The sequence below is a fragment of the Scyliorhinus canicula genome, chromosome 5 (genome assembly GCF_902713615.1).
Source record: "Scyliorhinus canicula chromosome 5, sScyCan1.1, whole genome shotgun sequence".
Classification (NCBI taxonomy): domain Eukaryota; kingdom Metazoa; phylum Chordata; class Chondrichthyes; order Carcharhiniformes; family Scyliorhinidae; genus Scyliorhinus; species Scyliorhinus canicula.
The window spans coordinates 181,063,615-181,089,120 of NC_052150.1; the positions used below are offsets into that span (position 1 = coordinate 181,063,615).

The window sequence follows — 25,506 nt, forward strand, 5'->3', positions numbered from 1 at the left end:
ATTTCTTCACATTTTAGTATTGGATACTGTTCTTGCTTAATGCTGGCATTGAGGTCTTTAGGATCCATGTAGATTCTTAAATCATTATTGCGTGTCTTCACACGCACTATTGAATTTCCCCAATCTTTTGGATCTTCAATTTTCTTAATCACCCCCAGATTTGTCATTCTATCAGGTTCAGCTTTCAGCCAATCCTTTAATGGTGCTGATACTCGCCTTGAAGCATGTATTACGAGTTGCGCATTATCCTTCAGTTGAATTCGATAAGTGAATGGCAAAACACTGAAACTTTGGAACATTTCTGGAAATGCTTGTCCTATTGAATCCACCGATGTACTGGTCAGCGTGTATACTCTTTAGACAAATTCAAGTGTTTCACAAGCTTCCACACCCAGTATACATTCACGATCTGTGACTCCAGTGGAAAATTTCACTTTATGGATTCTATCTTTGACTTGAACTTCAAGCTCACACATACCTAGAGTATTAATTCGTTAACCATTGTAATCTTCTAAAAATACCGGTCTGTTCAAAATCTTGGGTTTAATTCTGTGGCTATGACTCATCTTTCATTCTCCACAGTATAAATATTTCCCACTTCCTCTGTCTGTTAGCTTTGACAAAGAGTCATCAGACTCGAAACATTAGCTCTTTTCTCTCCCTACTAATGCTGCCAGACCTGCTGAGATTTTCCAGCATTTTCTCTTCCGTTTCAGATTCCAGCATCCGCAGTAATTTGCTTTTATCTTGGGTTTAATTCTCATCGCCTCAATATCCGAAATAAAGATAAGATTGGCTCTTGCTCTTGTATTTAGTTTGACATTTACATAGAACATAGAACAGTACAGCACAGAACAGGCCCTTCGGCCCTCGATGTTGTGCCGAGCAATGATCACCCTACTCAAACCCACGTATCCACCCGATACCCGTAACCCAACAACCCCCCCCCCCCTTAACCTTACTTTTTAGGACACTACGGGCAATTTACCATGGCCAATCCACCTAACCCGCACATCTTTGGACTGTGGGAGGAAACCGGAGCACCCGGAGGAAACCCACGCACACACGGGGAGGACGTGAAGACTCCGCACAGACAGTGACCCAGCCGGGAACCGAACCTGGGACCCTGGAGCTGTGAAGCATTTATGCTAACCACCATGCTACCGTGCTGCCCAATGTTTGATTGATTAGTAAAGAAACTGTCCAGTTATAATCAAAACTTCATTACCCTCGCTTCTGATTCTCGTCGAAGACATTTTATTTTGCTTGACTACTTTAGGTCTGTCTTCATTAGAGACAACATCGATGAAGAATGTATCTTCTAAATTAATTTCATCAACAGCATTTAGAGATTTTTGCACTTGGATTTTCTAGCCAGAAAAACACTGCTTAGCAAAGTGGTTTTTGCCTTTGCATTTCGCACAAATTTTACACCTCTGCTGCGGATGTCGGGGAAGCACCGTATATAATTGTATGATAAGAAATTCACTCTGGTAGCATGGGTGTACAAGCAATCCAACAATTGTTGCACCTTTGTATATATATGATTAATTGATTTTACAGCGGTTGCTAGGTTTTCCTTGCTGCTGCTTGTGTTCAAGAGCCCCCCACCACCCTTCCACTTTTCAAGGAGCCAAGCCAGACTGGGTCCGGCTGAATCAAGTCTGCACATGGAGACATTGCCCTTTGGTAAGGGTCTTGCAAGCCATGTGTGAGGAGCCTCCCCCACGCACTGTTCTCCTTTTCCCTCCACTGCCTTTCTGAATCAACAGAAAGACCTTTGTCTTGGCAGGACAGATTATCAGGTTCCCCTTCAGTTTTTCAGTGGAGCTGACGTTCAGCTCTGCCCACCGATGACCCTCCTCCCAACAGTATTTCGTGAGCTGGACATTGAGTGTGTGCTTTCTCAACAGGATGGTGAGTGAGAGCTTTCAGACCATATTCAAACCTGTTGCTCTCTTCCTGTAACCCACACCTTCGTACCCCACACCATCGCTGCCCCCCCCTTTATCTTCACCTCCCATCTGTCACCCTTGAACATGCCTCCATCACTGTAATCCGTCAACTCCATGCCCATCCATCCCCTAATGAGCCCATGCCTGTGCCCTCCCCCCATGCTCACCCTTATCTTGCCCACCCCTAGGATACATGTCCCCTCCAGCCAGTAATTGACCTTTACCTTCCCAATACCCCTCTAACAGATACTCCCACCACCAGTATCCTTGATTTCCCACAAGATTCCTCCATCGGCACCACAGATCCCTCCATCTGAGCAATCAGCCATCTATCCCAAGTGTCCTCTCATAGGAGCTCACCCCAGTGCCGATCCCTTCCCCCCCACCACCCATATGCAAGGCTCCAAGGCCAATTGGTGGAGTCCCAGAGGCTACGGGCACAGGAGATGTCACAGGCAATTCGTGGCACCAAGGCCAACACTGCGAGGGTGGTGACTACAGTGGAGAGCCTGGTACATGACATCAGCACCATTGGTGGAGGTGTCCAAGGCGTGAAGCAGTCGGTGACGGCCATGGCTGAGGGCCTTGGCAGAATGTCGGACTCGCTGGGGGATATCACCCAGTACCAGGATGACCTGGATGAGGTTCTACGGTATATGTCCCATTCTCGGATGGCAATGGCCGAGGCACTGCGAAGCTTGTCCCAGTCATAGGTGGGCATTGCCGAGATGCTCCAGAGAATGGCCCAATCACTGAGGGCGAAGACACCATGGTGCAGACATCGGGAAGCCGCCAGGTCTGGCAGAGCCAGATGATGCAGAGGCAGCTGGAGCTCGAACGAGCTGCCCCTCCAACCCGAGCTGAACCCGGAGCCCTATGGGGACCGAACGGGTGGAGAGGGTGCTGGGTTCCAACCTAGACCCATCCCATGGAGTGGGAATGGTGACCACCAGCTTCGCAAGTTCCACCCCTCTGATGAAGCCGCATCTCAAAGTCAGCACACAGGACAGGGCGGCATGGCTGTGTATGAGCTGTCGACAAGTGCGCCGGGTCCCTCCGGCCCCAGCGGACACCTGCTGGGCGCATGTAAGGCCACAGGACGTGGTAAGCAGCTGGCTGCCTCCACCTCAGATGTGCATCCTGGGGACACAACCTAGACGTAGTGGTAGAGCTAGGAAGGTTAAGCATGTTGAGGATCACTGAGGGCACCGGGGGAGGCCAAAATTGGGCACTTTAAATTTATAAAAAGAAAATAATTATACAAGAGAAAAAGATTAAAAAGCCAAAAAAGTATAAGCAAATGAGGCCCGCTACACATAATATAAAAAATAAAAATAATGAGGTTCACAAAAATGATCCCTAGATTGAACAGCTTGTTGTATGAGGAAAGGTTAAGGACTCTGGGTCTGTACTCATTGGAGTTTCGAAGGATGAGGGGAGATCTTATTGAAACTTACATGATTCTGAGAGGCCTGGGTAGAGTGGACGTGGAGAGGATGTTTCCATTGTGGGAAAAGGTAGAACCCAAGGCCACAGCCACAGACTGAAGGGGCAATCTTTTAAAACAGAGATGAGGAGGATTTCTTCAGCCAGAGGACGGTGAATCTGTGGAACTGATTCGTTGCAGAGACAGTGAAGGCCAAATCACTGAGTGTCTTTAAGATAGAGATAGATAGGTCCTTGACCTGCTGCTAGGTAATTTGGGCATTCTGAATTCTCCTTCTGTGTACCTGAACAGGCGTCGGAATGTGGCGACTAGGGGCTTTTCACAGTAACTTGATTGCAGTGTTAACGTAAGCCTACTTGTCACAATAAAGATTATTATTATTATAGTGATGAGGAGTTATGTGGAGAAGGCAGGAGAATGGAGATGAGAAACATATCAGCCATGATTAAATGGCGGAGAAAACTCAATGGGCCAAATGGGCATAATTCTGCTCCAATATTTTATAGTCTTCAGGTCTTGAGGAGACACAGAGAGGGCATCGTTAGCCGCATGCGTGGTTCACAGTAGTGGGAGGGGGCTGTGAAGGAGGGGTTGGGGGGTGCTGAAGGGAGGGTGTGTGATGGAGGGTTGGGGACTGCATGGAGGGTTGGGGGGGTGGATGCTCATCTGGGGGCGGAAAGTCTCGGCGGGCGGGGGGGGGGGGGGGGGAGTTGGTGTCAATTCACCCGTGCTGCCTGAGTGGGCCGTTAACCTTTTTGACCTTCTTGTGACCCTGGAGGCCAGCTCGTCCTGGTCACTCTCCCTGAGCTCACGTTTGCTGCCACCGTCGACCCAGGGACCCTGGCTGCCCTGTGGCTCATCCACGGAACCCCCAGTGACAGGACATCCCTCCTGGCCACCACCGTATATAAGAGCCTCCCCAGGTCCGCATCCCCGAATCTTGGAGCTGGTTGACTCGGCGCCGTAGTGGCTAGCTGAGTGGGGCTGGCTGTGCAACTGCTGTTTAAGTGCTGCTTGACTTTGTTAGCGGGGGTGGGGGCCGGGGGGGGGGTGGGGGGGGGGGGGGGTGGGGGTGGGGGGGGGGCCGCTGGCAAGTGGGGTTATGGCAAATCGTCTGGCGAGCCTTCATTTGTGGCGAGAAGCCCATGGGGCCTCGTTAACTGGACCATTTAACTTGAATAGCATTGCCGGCCTCGCCAGGCTGAGCACCGGGAAACTTGCGACAGTTCCTGCTCACCATGTCAGTTCTTGTTATGTTGGATGGGATTCTCCGTCACTCCGCACCAGATTGCACCCCCTGGATTCTTCGTCTTGCCAGCCGGCCAATGGGGTTTCCCATTGTGAGCAGGTCCACGCCATTGGGAAATCCCCGGGCTGCCGGCGAAATGGAGAATTCCGACAGCGGAGAATACAGCCCATTGTTCTAACATTCTTAAAGGATGCAGGGATATCACGAATGCTCTCAGCAACCTGATAATAATTTGAAATTGTTAAATATTTTGCTGTATTCTCTTTTTTCCCAATAGACACAATCAAGGAAAAATGGAAAATAAAGGTGAAGAAATAGCAATTGTTGGAATAGGATGCGATTTTCCTGGAGGTAGGAAAATGAGGATTGGAATTATAAATGGTTATTGACATTATTATACATTGCAGATGAATTAGGGCAGATTTTACTCTAATGCTTGAGCATAAAGGGCTGTTTGCACTCAGGTGTGATTACTCACTCGCCCATCATGGGACCTATTAATTTTCTGCCCATTTAATTCAATAAAAATGTAGCTTCCCTGATGCACGATCAATTGCACAAAAGACTCAGATTGGTACAACTGTGGCTTTATTGCAGTCAGATGCGTGGCCTCCAACTGTAGCCGGCGAAATGGCAGATCAGAGGAGGACAGGTATACTTATACGGCTCCTTGTGGGCGGAGCTAGCTGGCAGGGGCTACCGGCGAACCTGTAGTGCAGGTCCTACCTTACATCCCCTAATACAGGTGCACATAGTGGTTCACCACATTCACCCCCTGTTAAAAATGAGTCCAGCGGGTTTGGCGTGGAACTATATACAATGTTGCAAATAAGTGCAAAATATAGCTGAAGGCGAATGCCAAGCCAGTTATTCACCTGCTCCCTTGAAGGAACGCCTGAAACAGGAACTCAACCGCATGCAGCAGCTGGGAATCATCACAAGAGTGATGGAACCCACTGACTGGGTGAGTTCAATGGTCTGCATCAAAAAAACAAATGGTGATCTCAGAATCTGTAATGATCCGAAAGGTCTCAATCAGAATATAAAAAGGGAACATTACCCTATTCCTGATAAACAACTGAAACTGGATGAAACCAGCAGAAAACTATGCACGTTCAATATTCCCTGTGAACGATATTGTTTTAACAGAATGCTTTTTGGTATAATATCAGCATTAGAGATATTCCATCGTGCAATGGAGCAAATGCTTGAAGGAATTGAAGGTGTCAGAGTCTACTTTGACAATATAATGATATGGTCAACAGGGCCCCAACAACCACATTACCAGAGGCCTGATAAATACAGACATTAAGGAACAGGGAAACTGCAGGAAAATCTACGGACAGCTACTGGACAGAGCGAGACTGCCACTGCACGAAGCCAGACGCAAACGGGAGGACAGACTGGGGACAGAATTGGGCTGGGGACTCTGGAGCGAAGTCCTGAGCAGGGCCAACTCCACCTCCTCCTGCACAAGGCTCAGCCTCATGCAGTTCAAAGTGGTGCAATAGTACACCTACACAGAACCCGAATGAACAGGTTCTTCCCGGAGATGGATGATAAATGCGAATGGTGCCAGGGAGGCCTGGCCAACCACACCCTCATGTTCTGGGCTTTCCCCAGACTTGGAGGGTTCTGGACAGCCGCCTTTGAGGCGATAACCAAGGTTGTGGGGGTGGAGCCTTGCCTGAGAGTGGCAAGCTTCGGGGTATCAGAACAGCCAGAACTATACATGGGTAAGAGGGCCGACGTCCTTGCTTTCGCTTCCCTAATCGCAAGAGAATCCTGCTCGGCTGGCGATCAGCAGCACCACCCATCACTGCAGTCCGGCTGGCAGACCTGGCAGAATCTGCAATCTGGAGAAGATCAAGTACACTATCCGAGGGTCGGAAAAAGTCTTCCTCAAAGCATGGCCACCCCCCGCAGGCCGTTCGTCAGCCTGATCCAAGACCTGTTCGAGACAAACAGTGACTCGGGAAATACTGTGAAGCAGGGGAGAGCAGACAGAAATGCACAACACTAAGAGGTACAAAGGGAGGAAGCGAGAAGGAAACTCAAGAGAACCACAGGAGAAGGTGTGGGGGGAGGGACCCCTCCCCCGGACCCACAAGGCCTGCAAAAGAAACGATGCTAGCGTTGGGCTGGGGTGAGCACAGTAAGAAGGTGAATGGAGAGGTAGAGGTAGAGGTACATGTCCATTCACCTGAGGAAGAAGCAGTGCTCCTAAAGCTCGTGTTTGAAACAAACCTGTTGGACTTTAACCTGGTGTTGTAAGACTTCTCACTGTGCAACAGAAACCACAGAAGGAAGGGGGTTAGGAAGGGCTGGGACAGAACAACCAGAATGAAAGAGGGGGATGCCAAGGAGGGGTCAGGAAGAGGGGTGGCAGGGAGAGGGGAAGGGCGTGGGGAGAGCATATACCAAGAAAGATTGTATGTACATCAGAACTGCATAAACTGTAAATATCAGACGCAAAGTTTCAAAGTTTCATTGTGCAAAATTGAAAATGCAAATAAAAATATTTTGAAAAATAATTATATGGTCAGCAACTCAGAAAAAACATAACACAAGCCTACTTTGAGTAATGCAACAAATAGACAAGTTTGGTTTGAAGCTCAATCGAACCAATTGCCAAATTGGTGTATCCAAACTCACATTTTTGAGTGACCCGGGGCAGGATTCTGCGACCCCGCGCCGGGGATCACACAAATCGCCGCCATTGGTGCCGGCGTGGCGCCGGTCGGGGGCCGCTCAACGCGGCCCTCCTGGTGATTCTCCCCGCGTGATGGGCCGAGTGCCTGCCGAGTTAGGCTGAGTCCCGCCAGTGTCGTTCTTGTGTGGTCCTACCCAACCGGACCTCGGTGTTCATGCTGCGGGGGGTGGCCTGGTGGGGGGAGGGGGGATCCGGCTCTGGGGGGGGCCTCCATGGTGGCCTGGCCCGCGGTCAGGACCTACCGATCGGCGGGTGGGCTTATCCTGGTGGGTGCCTATGTTCCACCGCGCCGGGCCCCTGTATTTCTCCGCCATTTTCTGTCGGGCCCGGCACAGAGATGGCAACCCACGTGCATGCGCGAACGCGCGCCGGACGTGGTGGCATGAGCAGACCCGCGGCGCCCGTCCTGACGCCCGTATCAGCAGCTGGAGCAGCGTGAGGTGCTCAAATGTCGTGCTGGCCCTCTCTGTGGTGCAGGATCGCTGTTCCTAGCGACCAGATGATGCCATCGTAAAACGATCCGACGTTTACGACGGCGTCAACACTTAGCCCCAGAATCGGAGAATCCCGCCGCAGATTTCCACTCAAGGTGTGAAGCCAGACACTGAGAAGGTTGCAGCAATTAATAAGATGTCTTTGCCAAAGGGCAAAAAAGCGGTTTCTCAGATTGCGGGATGTAGTCAACGTCCTTTGAAGGTTTATCCAAACCTATCCTCAAGAACAACAGCTTTGAGAGAGCTGATAAGAAAGAATGTTTTGTTCACATGGATGGAAGAACATGTAAAGGAGTGGTCAAAGAACAAAGAATAATACAGCACAGGAACAGGCCCTTCAGCCCTCTAAGCCTGCGCTGACCATGGTACCTGCCAAACTAAAGCCGTCTGCACTTACGGAGTCCGTATCCTTCCATTCCCACCCTATTCATACATTTGTCTAGATGCTCCATAAATGCCGCTATCGTACCTGCTCCCACCACCTCCCCAGGCAATGCGTTCCATATGTTTTACACCCTCTGTGTAAAAAACTTGCCTCGGACGTCTATTCTGAACTTTTCCCCACGCAATTTAAACGTACGTCCCCGAGTACTTGACTCTCCTACCCTAGGAAAGAGCATATGACAATCCACTCTGTCCATGTCACTCATAATTTGGTGGACCTCTATCAGGTCGCCTCTCAACCTGTTATTCCAGTGAGAACAGACCGAGTTTATCCTCATAGCTAATGCCCTTCATACCAGGCAACATCTTAGTAAACCACTTCTGTACCCTCTCCAATGCATCCACATCCTTCTGGTTGTGTGGCGACCAGAATTGTGCACAATATTCCAAATGAGGCCTAACTAAGGTCCTGTACAGCTGCAACATGACTTACCAATTTTATATTCGATGCCCCGACCGATGAAGGCCAGAATGCCGTCTGCCTTCTTGACCACCTTATCCACATGCGTTGCCACTTTCAGTGATTGGTGGACATTCATGCCCAGATCTCTCTGCCTGTCAGTATTCGCAAGAGTTTTACCATTTACTGTGTAATTCCTAAATGCATTGGACTTCCAAAGTGCATTACCTCACACTTGTCCCGATTAAACTCCATCTGCCATTTTCTGCCCAAAACTCCAACCAGTTTATATCGATGTTTCTGGAACATACCTCTCCATTTACCTGAGGAAGGAGCAGTGCTCCAAAAGCTCGTGTTTGAAACATAAGAACATAAGAACATAAGAACTAGGAGCAGGAGTAGGCCATCTGGCCCCTCGAGCCTGCTCCGCCATTCAATTAGATCATGGCTGATCTTTTGTGGACTCAGCTCCACTTTCCGGCCCGAACACCATAACCCTTAATTCCTTTATTCTTCAAAAAACTATCTATCTTTACCTTAAAAACATGTAATGAAGGAGCCTCAACTGCTTCACTGGGGAAGGAATTCCATAGATTCACAACCCTTTGGGTGAAGAAGTTCCTCCTAAACTCAGTGCTAAATCTACTTCCCCTTATTTTGAGGCTATGCCCCCTAGTTCTGCTGTCACCCGCCAGTGGAAACAACCTGCCCGCATCTATCCTATCTATTCCCTTCATAATTTTAAATGTTTCTATAAGATCCCCCCTCATCTTTCTAAATTCCAACGAGTACAGTCCCAGTCTACTCAACCTCTCCTCATAATCCAACCCCTTCAGCTCTGGGATTAACCTAGTGAATCTCCTCTGCACACCCTCCAGCGCCAGTACGTCCTTTCTCAAGTAAGGAGACCAAAACTGAACACAATACTCCAGGTGTGGCCGCACTAACACCTTATACAATTGCAACATAACCTCCCTAGTCTTAAACTCCATCCCTCTAGCAATGAAGGACAAAATTCCATTTGCCTACTTAATCACCTGTTGCACTTGTAAACCAACCTTCTGTGACTCATGCACTAGCACACCCAAGTCTCTCTGAACAGCGGCATGCTTTAATATTTTATCGTTTAAATAATAATCCCGTTTGCTGTTATTCCTACCAAAATGGATAACCTCACATTTGTCAACATTGTATTCCATCTGCCAGACCCGAGCCCATTCACTTAACCTATCCAAATCCCTCTGCAGACTTCCAGTATCCTCTGCACTTTTCGCTTTACCATTCATCTTAGTGTCATCTGCAAACTTGGACACATTGCCCTTGGTCCCCAACTCCAAATCATCAATGTAAATTGTGAACAATTGTGGGCCCAACACGGATCCCTGAGGGACACCACTAGCTACTGATTGCCAACCAGAGAAACACCCATTTATCCCAACTCTTTGCTTTCTATTAATTAACCAATCCTCTATCCATGCTACTACTTTACCCTTAATGCCATGCATCTTTATCTTATGCAGCAACCTTTTGTGTGGCACCTTGTCAAAGGCTTTCTGGAAATCCAGATATACCACATCCATCGGCTCCCCGTTATCTACTGCACTGGTAATGTCCTCAAAAAATTCCACTAAATTAGTTAGGCATGACCTGCCTTTTATGAACCCATACTGCGTCTGCCCAATGGGACAATTTCTATCCAGATGCCTCGCAATTTCTTCCTTGATGATAGATTCCAGCATCTTCCCTATTACCGAAGTTAAACTCACTGGCCTATAATTTCCTGCTTTCTGCCTACCTCCTTTTTTAAACAGTGGCGTCACGTTTGCTAATTTCCAATCCACCGGGACCATCCCAGAGTCTAGTGAATTTCGGTAAATTATCACTAGTGCATCTGCAATTTCCCTAGCCATCTCTTTTAGCACTCTGGGATGCATTCCATCAGGGCCAGGAGACTTGTCTACCTTTAGCCCCATTAGCTTGCCCATCACTCCCTCCTTAGTGATAACAATCCTCTCAAGGTCCTCACCTGTCATAGCCTCATTTCTATCAGTCGCTGGCATGTTATTTGTGTCTTCCACTGTGAAGACCGACCCAAAAAACCTGTTCAGTTCCTCAGCCATTTCCTCATTTCCCATTATTAAAACTCCCTTCTCATCCTCTAAAGGACCAATATTTACCTTAGCCACTCTTTTTTGTCTTATATATTTGTAAAAACTTTTACTGTCTGTTTTTATATTCTGAGCAAGTTTACTCTCATACTCTATCTTACTCTTCTTTATAGCTTTTTTAGTAGCTTTCTGTTGCCCCCTAAAGATTTCCCAGTCCTCTAATCTCCCAGCAATCTTTGCCACTTTATATGCTTTTTCCTTCAATTTGATACTCTCCCTTATTTCCTTAGATATCCACGGTCGATTTTCCCTCTTTCTTCCGTCCTTCCTTTTTGTTGGTATAAACCTTTGCTGAGCACTGTGAAAAATCGCTTGGAAGGTTCTCCACTGTTCCTCAACTGTTCCACCATAAAGTCTTAGCTCCCAGTCTACCTTAGCTAGTTCTTCTCTCATCACCTTGTAATCTCCTTTGTTTAAACACAAAAAACTAGTATTTGATTTTACTTTCTCACCCTCCATCTGTATTTTAAATTCCACCATATTGTGATCGCTCCTTCCGAGAGGATCCCTAACTATGAGATCATGAATCAATCCTGTCTCATTACACAGGACAAGATCTAGGACCGCTTGTTCCCTCGTAGGTTCCATTACATACTGTTCTAGGAAACTATCGCGGATACATTCTATAAACTCCTCCTCACGGTTGCCTTGACCGACCTGGTTAAACCAATCGACATGTAGATTAAAATCCCCCATGATAACTGCTGTACCATTTCTACATGCATCAGTTATTTCTTTGTTTATTGCCTGCCCCACCATCTCGTTGGACTTTAACCTGGTGTTGAAAGACTTTTTACTGTGCAATTTTATAATAATAACAGTAACAACAACATTTAACAATGGAAACCAAATATAATCATATTGCATAAATCATCTCCATCCCTGACAAGCCCCTCCTACCCGAAACAGAAAATAGCCTAACTCCCCCCCCAGTTTTATATTTTTTGCCTCTGCTGACAATTAGTTTACTCCAAAGAAGTCGACAAACGGCTACCACCTCCGGACGAACCCTCGCATTGACCCTGTTTAGCTCACAGGACTAATCGCTGGCTTTGAAAGCAGACCAAGGCAAGCCAGCAGCACGGTTCGATTCCCATAACAGCCTCCCCGAACAGGCGCTGGAATGTGGCGACTAGGGGCTTTTCACAGTAACTTCATTTGAAGCCTACTCGTGACAATAAGCGATTTTCATTTTTTCATTTCATTTAAGGCGAACTTGATTTCCTCAAGACTGAGAAACCCAGCCATGTCGCTAACCCAGGCCTCCGATTTCAGTGGCTTCGAGTCCCCTCCACACTAGCAATATCCATCTCCGGATATTGGCAAAGGCCAAGACATCAGCCTCTCTCGCCCCCTGGACACCCGGATCTTCCGACACCAAAAATCCCCACCTCTGGACTCGGCACCACCCATGACATCTACAAAATCCTGCCAGAATCCCCTAACCTTCGGGCATGCCCAAAACATATGGACATGATTTGCTGCCCCCCCCCCCCTTCCGCACACCTGTCCTCTATCCCAAAAAACTTGCTATTCTGGGCCACCGTCATGTGTGCCCAGAGAACGACCTTAAATTGTATCAGGCTGAGCCTGTCACATGATGAGGACGTATTGACTCTACTCAAGGCATCTGCCCACAGACCTGCCTCTATCTCCCCCGCTAGCTCATCTTCTCATTTACCCTTTAGCTCCTCTATCTGAGTTCTTTGTAGATATCCGATACCTTCCCCTCTCTCACCCCCGTTTTAGAAACTACCCTGTCCTGTATTCCTCGTGGCAGAAGGAGCGGAAAGGTCGTAACCTGGCTTCGCAAAAAATCCCATGCCTGCAGATACCTGAATCCGTTTCCTGCTGGAATTCAAATTTCTCCTCTCAATCCTTCAAGCAGGGAAAGCTCCCATCTATAAATAAATCCCCCATACTCTCGATCCCTGCTCTCTGCCACCTCCGAAGCTCCCCATCCAGCCTTCCCGTACAAACTGATGATTGTTACAAATTGGAGCCCAGACCGATGCTCCCTCCACTCTCATGTGCTCCCTCCACTGCCCCCAGGCTCTCAGGGCCGCCACTATCACAAGGCTTGTGGACTACCGGGACGGCGAGAACGGTAGAGGTGCCGTTATCAGTGCCCCTAGACTTGTGTCCTTATACAATGCCACCTCCACTCACTCCCACACCAACGCCCCCTCCCCCCCAACTACCCACTTCCTAATCATGGCTATATTTTGCCACCCAGTAATAGTCGCTAAAGTTCGGCAGCGCCAGCCCACCCTCCCCTCGACTACGCTCCAGCAACACTTTCTTCACTCGCGAGGTTTTACCCGCCCACACAAATCCCGAGATCACCTTGTTTACCCCTTTAAAAAAGACTCTTGGGATAAAGATGGAGAGGCACTAGAAAACAAACAGGAATCTAGGGAGGACCATCATTTTCATGGTCCGTACCCTCCCCGCCAGTGACAGCGGGAGCATGTCCCACCTTCTAAAGTTCTCCTTCATTTGCTCTACTAGCTGGGTCAGATTTAGCTTATAGAACATAGAACATAGAACACTACAGCGCAGTACGGGCCCTTCGGCCCTCGATGTTGCGCCGACCTGTGAAACCATCTGAAGCCTATCTGACCTACACTATTCCATTTTCATCCATACGTCTATCCAGTGACCACTTAAATGCCCTTAAAGTTGGCGAGTCTACTACTGTTGCAGGCAGGGCGTTCCACACCCCTACTACTCTCTGAGTAAAGAAACTGCCTCTGACATCTGTCCTATATCTATCACCCCTCGATTTAAAGCTATGTCCCCTCGTGTTGGTCATCACCATCCGAGGAAAAAGACTCTCACTGTCCACCCTATCTAACCCTCTGACTATCTTATATGTCTCTATTAAGTCACCTCTCAGCCTTCTCCTCTCTAACGAAAACAACCTCAATTCCCTGAGCCTTTCCTCGTAAGACCTTCCCTCCATACCAGGCAACATCCTAGTAAATCTCCTCTGAACCCTTTCCAAAGCTTCCACATCCTTCCTATAATGCGGTGACCAGAACTGCACGCAGTACTCCAGGTGTGGCCGCACCAGAGTTATGTACAGCTGCAGCATGACCTTGTGGTTCCGAAACTCAATCCCCCTGCTTATAAAGGCTAGCACACCATATGCCTTCTTAACAGCCCTATTAACCTGGGTGGCAACTTTCAGGGATTAATGTACCTGGATGCCGAGATCTCTCTGTTCATCTACACTACCAAGAATCTTGCCATTAGCCCAGTACTCTGCATTCCTGTTACTCCTTCCAAAGTGAACCACCTCACACTTTTCCGCATTAAACTCCATCTGCCACCTCTCAGCCCAGCTCTGCAGCTTATCTATGTCCCTCTGTATCCTATAACATCCTTCAGCACTATCCACAACTCCACCGACCTTCGTGTCATCTGCAAATTTACTAACCCATCCTTCTACACTCCTTCTATTATGTAATGTCTCCCATTCCCGTGCCACCTGGAATTCCAAATAGCGGAAACTCCCTCCCACCACTCTAAACGGCAGCTCTCCCAGTCTCCTCTCCTGTCCCCTCGTCTGGATCACGAACACCTCACTTTTCCCCATATTCAATTTATACCCCAAAAACAGCCAAATTCCACTAAGATCTGCATAATCTTCCCCATCCCCCCTAACGGGTCAGAAATATACTGGAACAGATTGTCAGCATACAACGAGACCCTGTGTTTCACCCCCCCCCCCCCCCCTCAGACTAGCCCTTTCCAGTCCATAGATGCTCTTAGCGCCAATGCCAATGGCTCTATGCCAGGGCAAACAACAGCGGGGGAGAGGGGGAAACCTTGCCTTTTCCCTCGGTGTCAGCTTAAAATAGCACGACATCAGGCCATTCGTTTGTACATTTGCTACTCGTGCCTGGTACAGCAGCCAAACCCAATCAATGAAGCCCTGCCCAACCTGACCGACCTAACACCTCCCACAAATAATTCCACACCAACCTGGTCAAAGGCCTTTTCCGCATCCATCGCAACAACTATCTCCATCTCCCTCCCCTCTGAGGGCATCATGATACCATTTAAGAGCCTTCTAAGTTGGCCGTTATCTGCCTGCCCTTAACAACCCCGTCTGGTCTTTCTCTATCTCTGGGACACAGTCTTCTATCCTTAAGGCCAAGATTTTAGGCCAACAGTTCAGCATCAACATTCCATAAGGAGATTGGCCTGTATGACCCCCATAACTCTGGGTCCTTCTCTTGCTTCAGGATCAGTGGAGATCGAGGCCTGTGACATGTTTGGGGAAGGACACCCCGCTCCCTTGCCTCATTAAATGTCCTCACCAGCAGTGGGCCAAACATCTCCGAGAAGTTCTTGTCGAATTCACTGGGTAGTTGTCCGGTCCCGGGCCTTACACGACGCATGGCCTCCAGCCCCCCTGCTATTTCTTCAATTCCAATCAGGTCTCTCAAGCCCTCCACCAACCCTTCCTCCATTTTCGAACCTTCAACTCACCCAGGAACTGTCTCATCCCCTCTAACCCGAGCGGGGGCGTCCGACTCATATAGCCGGCTATAAAACTCCCTTAAACACCCCGTTCACCACCTGCTGGGTCCAAGTCGCTGATGCGACCATCAATTCACGCGAGACAGAGAGTTGAAGTGAACAGTGGCTTTAATCGACTGGAAAACAGTGCCTGCCTGTGACTGCTCTGCTCTTTATACCTCCCCTCAAGGGGCGGAGCACACAAGGCACCAACATAATACATTCTGTGTAATATCGTCCACGTAGGTAAAATTAGGTTTGCACTGGAGTGCTGAGTTTGTGGCATTTGAGTGCTACAAGTGAAAGTTGGTGACTGAGGGAGTATAAAGGGTTCATTTTTATTTAAAGTCTAGTATTTCTTTTATTTAGTTAATTAACTTAAAAGTTGCTATTTGGTCTATAGGAAGGTGAATTTTGAATCAGCTTTAAACAAGGTTCTACTTGTACTTACTTGCAGCTGGAGCTTGTTAATTAGTTAATTGCATTAGGCCAGTTTCAGAGGCTAAAGTCACAGCATAAATAGGAGCTAGTTACAGTGCAGACTTTGTTTGCACTGGAGTGCTGAGCTTGTGGCATTTGAGTGCGACAGTGAGAGTTTGGTGACTGAGGTAAGTACGGAGCTTGTGGCATTTGAGGTGCTAAAGTGAGAGTTTGGTGACTGAGGGAGCGCTGAGCTTGTTGCATTTGACTGCTACAGTGAGAGTTTGGTGACTGAGGGAGTTAGGTGGTGAGGGAGTAAGGTGCTCTAGAACATAGAACATAGAACAGTACAGCCAGAACAGGCCCTTCGGTCCTCGATGTTGTGCCGAGCAATGATCACCCTACTTCAAACCCACGTATCCACCCTATACCGTAACCCAACAACCCCCCCCCCCCTTAACCTTACTTTTAGGACACTACGGGCAATTTAGCATGGCCAATCCACCTAACCCGCACATCTTTGGACTGTGGGAGGAAACCGGAGCACCCGGAGAAAACCCACGCACACAGGGGGAGGACGTGCAGACTCCGCACAGACAGTGACCCAGCCAGGAATCGAACCTGGGACCCTGGCGCTGTGAAGCATTTATGCTAACCACCATGCTACCGTGCTGCCCACTCCTTACATTTCATTTCCTATATTTATCAAAGAGCGTGAAGGGAGCCAGGAGTTTAGAGTACAGCTGACTAGAAGTAGAGTCGGAGGGCGGAGGTCCAGTTGGTCCACGGGGCAGCTAATTCTGTAAAGTAAGGGGGATGGAGGCTAGGGCAGTTGCAGCTCCTCCTGTAGGATGTGGGTGGTGTGTGAGGGATACCACTTGGTGTCCCGCCTGACTATACCTGCGGAAGTGCACCCAACTCCAGCTCCTCAGAGACCGTGTTAAGGAACTGGAGCTGGAGCTGGATGAACTTCGGATCATCGGGAGGCCAGAGGGGGTATCGAGAAGAGTTACAGGGAGGTAGCCACACCCAAGGTACTGGACCTAAGAGTAGCTGGGTTACAGTCAGGGGAAAGAAAACTAACAGGCAGACAGTGCAGGGATCCCTCGTGGGCCGTTCCCCTTCAAACAAGTATATCGTTTTGGATGCTGTTGGGGGGGATGACCTACCGGGGGAAGGCCCCAGCGGCCAGGTCTCTGGTACTGAGTCTGGCTCTGGGGCTCAGAAGGGAAGGGGGGAGCATAGAAAAGTAATAGTAATAGGAGATTCAATGGTTAGGGGAATAGATAGGAGATTCTGTGGTCACGAGCGAGATGCCCGAAGGTATGTTGCCTCCCGGGTGCCAGGGCCAGGGATGTCTCGGATCGTGTCTTCAGGATCCTGAAGGGGGAGGGTGAGCAGCCAGAAGTCGTGGTACACATTGGTACCAACGACGTAGGTAGGAAAAAGGGTGTGGAGGTAATAAACAAGTTTAGAGAGTTAGGCTGGAAGTTAAAGGCCAGGACAGACAGAGTTGTCATTTCTGGTTTGTTGCTGGTGCCATGTGATAGCGAGGCTAGAAATAGGGAGAGAGTGCAGTTGAACACGTGGCTGCAGGAATGGTGTAGGAGGGAGGGCTTCAGGTATTTGGATAATTGGAGCGCATTCTGGGGAAGGTGGGACCTGTACAAGCAGGACGGGTTGCATCTGAACCAGAGGGGCACCAATATCTTGGGGTGGAGGTTTTCTAGTACTCTTCGGGAGGGTTTAAACTAATTTGGCAGGGGAATGGGAACCGGATCTGTAGTCCAGCAACTAAGGAAGCCGATATTCAGGACGCCAAAGCACGTAGTGATGCAGTGGGGAAGGTAACACTGACAAAGGAGAGTACTTGCAGGCAAGGAGACGGGTTGAAGTGTGTATACTTTAATGTAAGAAGCATCAGGAATAAGGTGGGCGAACTTAAGGCATGGATCGGTACTTGGGACTACGATGTGGTGGCCATCACGGCAACTTGGATAGAAGAGGGGCAGAAATGGTTGTTGGAGGTCCCTGTTACAGATGTTTCAACAAGATTAGGGAGGGATGGTAAAAGAGGTGGGGGGGGGGGGGGGGTGACATTGTTAATTAGAGATAGTATAACAGCTGCAGAAAGGCAGTTCGAGGGGGATCTGCCTACTGAGGTAATATGGGCTGAAGTCAGAAATAGGAAAGGAGGCAGTCACCTTGTTGGGAGTTTTCTATAGGCCCCCCAATAGCAGCAGAGATGTGGAGGAACAGATTGGGAAACAGATTTTGGAAAGGTGCAGAAGTCACAGGGTAGTAGTCATGGGTGACTTCAACTTCCCAAACATTGAGTGGAAACTCGTTAGATCAATAGTTTGGATGGGGTAGTGTTTTGTGCAGTGTGTCCAGGAAGCTTTTCTAACACAGTATGTAGATTGTCCGACCAGAGGGGAGGCCATATTGGATTTAGTACTTGGTAATGAACCAGGGCAGGTGATAGATTTGTTAGTGGGGGAGCATTTTGGAGGTAGTGACCACAATTCTGTGACTTTCACTTTAGTTATGAAGAGGGATAGGTGCGTGCAACAGGGCAAGGTTTATAATTGGGGGAAGGGTAAATACAATGCTGGTCAGACAACGAATTGAAGGTGCAGAAGTTGGGAACATAGGCTGTCAGGGAAGGACACAAGTGAAAATGTGGAACTTGTTCAAGGAACAGGTACTGCGTGTCTTTGATATGTATGTCCCTGTTAGGCAGGGAAGAGATGGTCAAGTGAGGGAACCATGGTTGACAAGAGAGGTTGAATGTCTTGTTAAGAGGAAGAAGGAGACTTATGTAAGGCTGTAAGAAACAAGGTTCAGACAGGGCGCTGGAGGGATACAAGAAGCCAGAAGGGCACTGAAGAAAGGATTAGGAGAGCTAAGAGAGGGTCATGAAAAATCTTGGCAGGTAGGATCAAGGAAAACCCCAAGGCCTTTTACACATAGGTGAGAAATATGAGAATGACTAGAGCGAGGGTAGGTCCGATCAGGACAGTAGCGGGATTGTGTATTGAGTCTGAAGAGATAGGAGAGGTCTTGAACAAGTATTTTCTTCAGTATTTACAAACGAGAGAGGCCATTATGTTGAGAGGACAGTGTGAAACAGACTGATAAGCTCGAGGAGATACTTGTCAGCAATGAAGATGTGTTGCGCGTTTTGAAAAACTTGAGGATAGACAAGTGCCCCGGGCCTGACGGGATATATCCAAGGATTCTATGGGAAGCAAGAAATTAAATTGCAGAGCCGTTGGCAATGATCTTTTCGTCCCTCGCTGTCAACAGGGGTGGTACCAGAGGATTGGAGAGTGGCGAATGTCGTGCCCCTGTTCAAAAAAGGGAATAGGGATAACCCTGGAATTACAGGCCAGTTAATCTTACTTCGGTGGTAGGCAAAGTAATGGAAAGGGTACTGAGAGGATAGGATTTCTGGGCATCTGGAAGGCATTGCTTGATTAGGGATAGTCAGCACGGATTTGTGAGGGGTAGGTCTTGCCTTACAAGTCTTATTGACTTCTTTGAGGAGGTGACCAAGCATGTGGATGAAGGTAAAGCAGTGGATGTAGTGTACATGGATTTTAGTAAGGCATTTGATAAGGTTCCCCATTGTAGGCTTGTGCAGAAAGTAAGGAGGCATGAGATAGTGGGAAATTTGGCCAGTTGAATAACAAACTGGCTAACCGAAGACAGAGAGTGGTGGTGGATGGCAAATATTCAGCCTGGAGCCCAGTTATCAATGGCGTACCGCAGAGATCAGTTCTGGGTCCTCTGCTGTTTGTGATTTTCATTAACGACTTGGATGAGGGAGTTAAGGGTGGTCAGTAAATTGCAGATGATACGAGATGGTGGAGTTGTGGATCGTGAGGAGGGCTGTTGTCGGCTTCAAAAGAGGACATAGAAGCAGAGCTGGGCTGAGAGTGGCAGATGGAGTTTAACCCTGACAAGTGTGAGGTGGTCCATTTTGGAAGGACAGAATATGAATGCGGAATACAGGGCTTAACGGTTAGGGTTCGTGGCAATTGTGGAGGAGCAGAGAGATCTTGGGGTCTATGTTCATAGATCTTTGAAAGTTGGCACTCAAGTGGATAGAGCTGTGAAGAAGGCCTATGGTGTGCTAGCGTTCATTAGCAGAGGGTCAGGGGATGAATTAAGAAGCCGTGAGGTGATGATGCAGCTGACAAAACCTTGGGTCAGGCCACATTTGGAGTACTGTGTGCAGTTCTGGTCTGCCTTATTTTAGGAAGGATGTGGAAGCTTTGGAAAAAGGTGCAAAGGAGATTTACCTAGGATGTTGCCTGGAATGGAGAGTAGGTCATACGAGGAAAGGTTGAGGGTGCTAGGCCTTTTCTCATTAGAACGGAGAAGGATGAGGGGCGACTTGATAGAGGTTTATAAGATGATTAGGGGAATAGATAGAGTAGACAGTCAGAGACTTTTTCCCCGGGTGGAACACACCATTATAAGGGGACATAAATTTAAGATAAATGGTGGAAGATATAGAGGGGATGTCAGAGGTAGGTTCTTATACAGAGAGTAGTGGGGGCATGGAATGCACTGCCTATGGAAGTAGTTGAGTCGGAAATGTTAGGGACCTTCAAGCGGCTATTGGATAGGTACATGGATTAGGGTAGAATAATGGAGTGTAGGTTAACTTCTTAAAGGCAGCACGGTAGCATTGTGGATAGCACAATTGCTTCACAGCTCCAGGGTCCCAAGTTTGATTTCGACTTGGGTCGCTGTCTGTGTGGAGTCTGCACATCCTCCCCGTGACTGCGTGGGTTTCCTCCGGGTACTCCGGTTTCCTCCCACAGTCCAAAGATGTGCAGGTTGGGTGGATTGACAATGAAAAATTGTCCAAAATTCTATGATTAACCTAGGACAAAAGTTTGGCGCAACATCGTGGGCCAAAGGGCCTGTTCTGTGCTGTATTTCTCTATCTATCTAATGGTCCATAGGTGGAGCCCACATGGGCAACAGCATGGTACAGTTACATACATGGTGAATGGTTACTGCAATACATTCACCACATTCACTCCCTGTTAAAAAATTGAAGTCCGGCCAGGGTGAAGGGTTCACAGGTTTAGTCTGTCCGGTGCCCGGATCGTGCACTGCGATCGCCGGAGCTCTGGTATCGCAGCTGCCCCGGGTGTCGAACTCATCCGTGTGGGCATGGGTGGTGAACTGGCCGGTGCGGGCACAGACGTGGACTCTGGGAGCGTGTCTTCTGGAGCTTTGTTCCTGTGGGTCGGTGAAGGGGGGGAGGGAGTATAGGAGGGGGTGCGGAAGCCATGTAGGGGCGGGGGCGCTGGTCGGCGTAGTTTGGGGGGGGTAGGTTGGGGTGGTGGTGGTAGTGGAACCTGCGGGTGCCAGGTCCCGGAGGGAAACGTATCCTGTCAGCCGTCGGGGTGTTCTACGCATGCGTACTGTGGGTTGGGGTGAAGGAGCTGCACCCTCTCAACCAGTGGGTCGGACTTATGCCTCCTAACGTGTTTGCGGAGTAGGACGGGCCCCGGTGTCTTCAGCCAGGACAGAAGCGAGACCCCGGAGCTGGATTTCCTGGGGAAAACAAACATGCGGTCACGAGGGGTCTCATTCGCGGCCATGCAAAGGAGGGACCTAATGGGGTGGAGCGCGTCGGGGAGGACCTCCTGCCAGTGGGAAACGGGGAGATTCCTAGACCGTAGGATCAGGAGGACGGCCTTCCAGACCGTCGCATTCTCCCTCTCCACCTGCCCGTTTCCCCGGGGTTTATAACTGGTAGTCCTGCTCGAGGCGATGCCCTTACCGAGCAGGTACTGACGCAGTTCGTCGCTCATAAATGAGGAGCCCCGGTCACTGTGGACGTAAGTGGGGAAACCAAACAAGGTGAAGACACTATGTAGGGCTTTAATGACGGTGGCCGCAGTCATGTCAGGGCAGGGGATTGCAAAAGGGAAGCGGGAGAACTCGTCAAAGACGTTTAGGAAATACGTGTTGCGGTTGGTAGAGGGGAGGTGCCCTTTGAAGTCGATACTGGGGCGCTCAAAGGCTGGGATGCCTTCACCAGGTGGGCCTTATCCGGTCGATAGAAGTGCGGCTTACACTCCGTGCAGATTTGGCAGTCCCTGGTCATGGCCCTGACCTCCTCGGTGGAGTAGGGCAGGTTGCGGGCCTTGATGTAGTGGAGAAGCCGGGTGACCCCCGGGTGGCAGAGATCATCGTAGGTGGCCCGGAGTTGGCCAGCTTGCGCGCTGGCGTACGTGCTCTGGGACAGGGCATCTGAAGTCTCGTTGAGCTTCCCTGGACGACACACTATATCGTAATTATAGGTGGAGAGTTCGATCCTCCACCTCAAGATCTTATCATTCTTCAGGGTTAGGCTCCTGAGGTTGCACTGGAAGTCCAGTCCCAACAGGAGAGGAGGGCAGAGGTCGGAGAGTACATATAGTTTAAAATTGGCGTACTCAGCACCCTGTATCGCGAGGTTTGCGACAGTGTACCCCCGGATCTGCACTGAGTGCGAGCCAGTAGCGAGGGAGATTGTTTGAAGTGCGGGGATGATTTGGAGTGAGCAGCGCCTTACCGTGTCTGGGTGAATGAAGCTCTCTGTGCTCCCGGAGTCAAACAGGCAAGGCGTTTTGTGTCCATTGACCCGGACGGTCACCATGGAGTTCCGGAGGTGTTCTGGTTGTGACTGGTCGAGGGTGACCGCGCCGAGTTGCGGGTAGTCGGCATGGTCGGAGTGATGGGGTGGTCCCAAGATGGCTGCCCCCGTCGGTCGCATGTGTCGGGCGGTGTTGCAGATGGCGGCCAAGATGGCTGCCCTCGTCGGTCGTACGTGTCGGGCGGCGTTGCAGATGGCGTCCAAGGTGCCAGCCCGCATGAGTTGCACGTGGCGGGCCGCGAGGGAGATGCTGGCCAAGATGGCGGCCCCCGTGAGTCGCACATGTTGTGCGGGCTTGAAGATGGCTGCCCCCACGGACAATACGAGGCAGATGACACATCCAGAGGGGGCGGAGCCGGCAGGCACGCAGCCACACTGCGGGGTTTGCGGGCCTGTGAGTCTGAGAATCGGGCTTGCAACTTGGAGGATTTGGACCTGGCCAGGCAAACTTTGGCGAAGTGTCCTCTTTTGCCGCAGTCGCTGCAGTTCGCGTACCGAGTCGGGCAGCGCTGCCTGGGGTGCTGGTGCTGGCCGCAGATATAGCAGGGTAGCCCCCGGGTTGGGTGGGTAGCCGCGCGGCATAGACCTGGGGTACTCTCTGGTCGGGAGTCCACGAGAGGGTCGCGTGATCGGACGGGAACGCGTTGAGGCTTTGGAACGCTACTTCTAGGGAGGTGGCTAGTTTGACCGTCTCTTCTAGGTCGAGGGCACCTTTCTCGAGCAGGCGCTGTCTCACGGAGTTGCACCTGACTCCAGCCACATAGGCGTCCCAGACGGCGAGTTCCAGATGTTGAGAGGCAGTGACGGCCTGGTAGTTGCAACTTCGCGCGAGGACTTTGAGATCGCGTAGGAACTCCTCCAGCGATTCCCGGGGGCGTTGGTGGCGAGTGGTGAGGAGATGCCGTGCGCACACCTCGTTCACTGGCCTTACGTATAGACGTTTCAGCAACGCGAGGGCGTCTGCGTATGGGTCGAGTTCCAGTCGGTCAGGTTTGAGGGCCGATTCCATTGTGGTGTTGTAGTCGGTTAAATTGATGCGACCATCAATTCACGCGAGACAGAGAGTTGAAGTAAACTGTGGCTTTAATCGACTAGAACAGTGCCTGCCTGCGACTGCTCTGCTAGTGAGAGCCGCCTACAGGGCTACTGCTCTTTATACCACCCCTCAAGGGGGCGGAGCCAGGGACGGAGCCCACAAGGGCACCAACATGATACATTCTGTGTAATATCGTACCATGGTCTACAGGTGGAGCACACATGGGCAACAGCGTGATACAGAGTAGTACATGGTGAATGGTTAGTACAATACGTTCACCACAACCGCGTTCCCTCCTCTGTCATTCACTCTTCGTATCTCCCTGGCCGCCACCCTTTTCCTCAGCTGGTGTGCAAGCATCCTACTGGCCTTTTCTCCACACTCGTTCATCGCCCCCTCACCTTCCTCAATTGCTCCACCGCCTTCCCTGTAGAAAACAGACCAAACTCAATCTGTAGCCTCTGCCGCTCCTTCAATAACCCTGTCTCTGGGGCCTCCGAATATCTCCTGTCTACCTGGAGTATTTCCCCAACCAGCCTATCTATCTCTGCTCGTTCCACCTTTTCCCTATGGGCCTGTATGAAGATTAGCTCCCCCTTAACCACTGCCTTCAGCGCTTCCCAAACCGTTGCTGCCGAGACTTCCCCCGTGTAATTTATTTCCAGATAGTTCTGGATGGACTCCCTCATCCGCCCAAACCTACCCCCCCCTCATCCGCTAATAGCCCCACGTCCAATATACAGGGCTCACCACTCTCCTTGCTCACCTGTAAATCCACCCAATGTGGGGCATGGTCTGACACATCAATGGCCGAATTCTCAGTACCAGCCACCCCCGCCAGTAACCCCCGTCCGAACCTCCATGGGTCTTTCCCCCCCCCCATATGCTCCATGAACCCCTTTAGTTCTTTTGCCACGGCTGGCACCCTCCCTGTCCTTGACCTTGAACAGTCCAACCTTGGATCAATGACCGTTTTAAAGTCCCTCCCCATGATCAGCTTATGCAAATCTAGGTCCGGGATCTTCTCTAACACCCGTCTCATAAATTCCACATTGTCCCAGTTTGGTGTGTAAATATTCACAAGCACCACCGGCATCGCCTCCAGGTTTTCGCTCACCATGATGTACCTACCTCCCCACGTCTGCCACTATTTTCCCTGTCTCAAATGCCACCCGTTTGTTGATCAGGATCGCGACCCCCATATTCAGTCCAACCCCGAATGAAACACTTGGCTGACGCACTCCTCCTCAATCTGGTCTGATCTTATTACCCTCGGGTGTGTTTCCTGTAACATTGCCACGTCCGCCTTCAAACCCTGAAATGTGCGAACACGCGAGCCCTCGTAACCAGCCCATTCAGCCCTCTAATGTTCCATGTGATCAGCCAAGTCGGGAGGCCCCCCCCCCCCCCCCCCCTCCCCCCCTCCCCGGCGATCAGCCATCACCCTTCTTAAGCCAGCCTCCAGCTCGCGTCCCTCGCCTCCGTAGGCCCACCCTCGGGTATCCACCGTTCTCGACCTCCCATTTGTCTCCCAACAACAGTCCTTCCCCTGTCAGCAGAGCAGCTCCCCCCCCTCCATCCCATGAGCAGCACCACAATCCCAACCCCCCTTAACAAACTTATCAGCTGCTCGCCCCTCCACTGCGCTTCCGTGAGCTAGCCCGCCCAGCTAGCATGGTAGCCCATGGCATCCAACCCCTATTGTCCTCCCTCTCCCCCCCCGCTTGAACATACATATTTAAAACATCACAGTCCCCAATAAACACACAGAAGAAAAACAAATCCCCCCCACCCTCCCCCACTGGAACAATGTTAATTTACAGATCTGAGCAACAGCCCAAAAATTGTTACAGAAGGCACTGCATGTGCTGTTCATAACAAAAATAACTTTTAAAGAATTAATACATAAGAACATAAAAACATAAGAATTAGGAGCAGGAGTAAGCCATCTGGCCCCTCGAGCCTGCTCCGCCATTCAATGAG

General features: G+C 50.0%; 1 protein-coding gene across 1 annotated transcript in view; it reads left to right on the top strand.

Moving 5' to 3' along the window:
- Nucleotides 1–2,527: 2,527 nt before the first annotated feature.
- LOC119965697 (mycocerosic acid synthase-like polyketide synthase) overlaps nt 2,528–25,506 on the top strand; it is a 52,403-nt gene continuing 29,424 nt past the window's right edge. Inside the window, 2 exon segments of the mRNA XM_038796456.1 lie at nt 2,528–2,607; nt 4,929–5,002. Of these exon segments, the coding sequence (XP_038652384.1) occupies nt 2,528–2,607; nt 4,929–5,002 (154 nt within the window).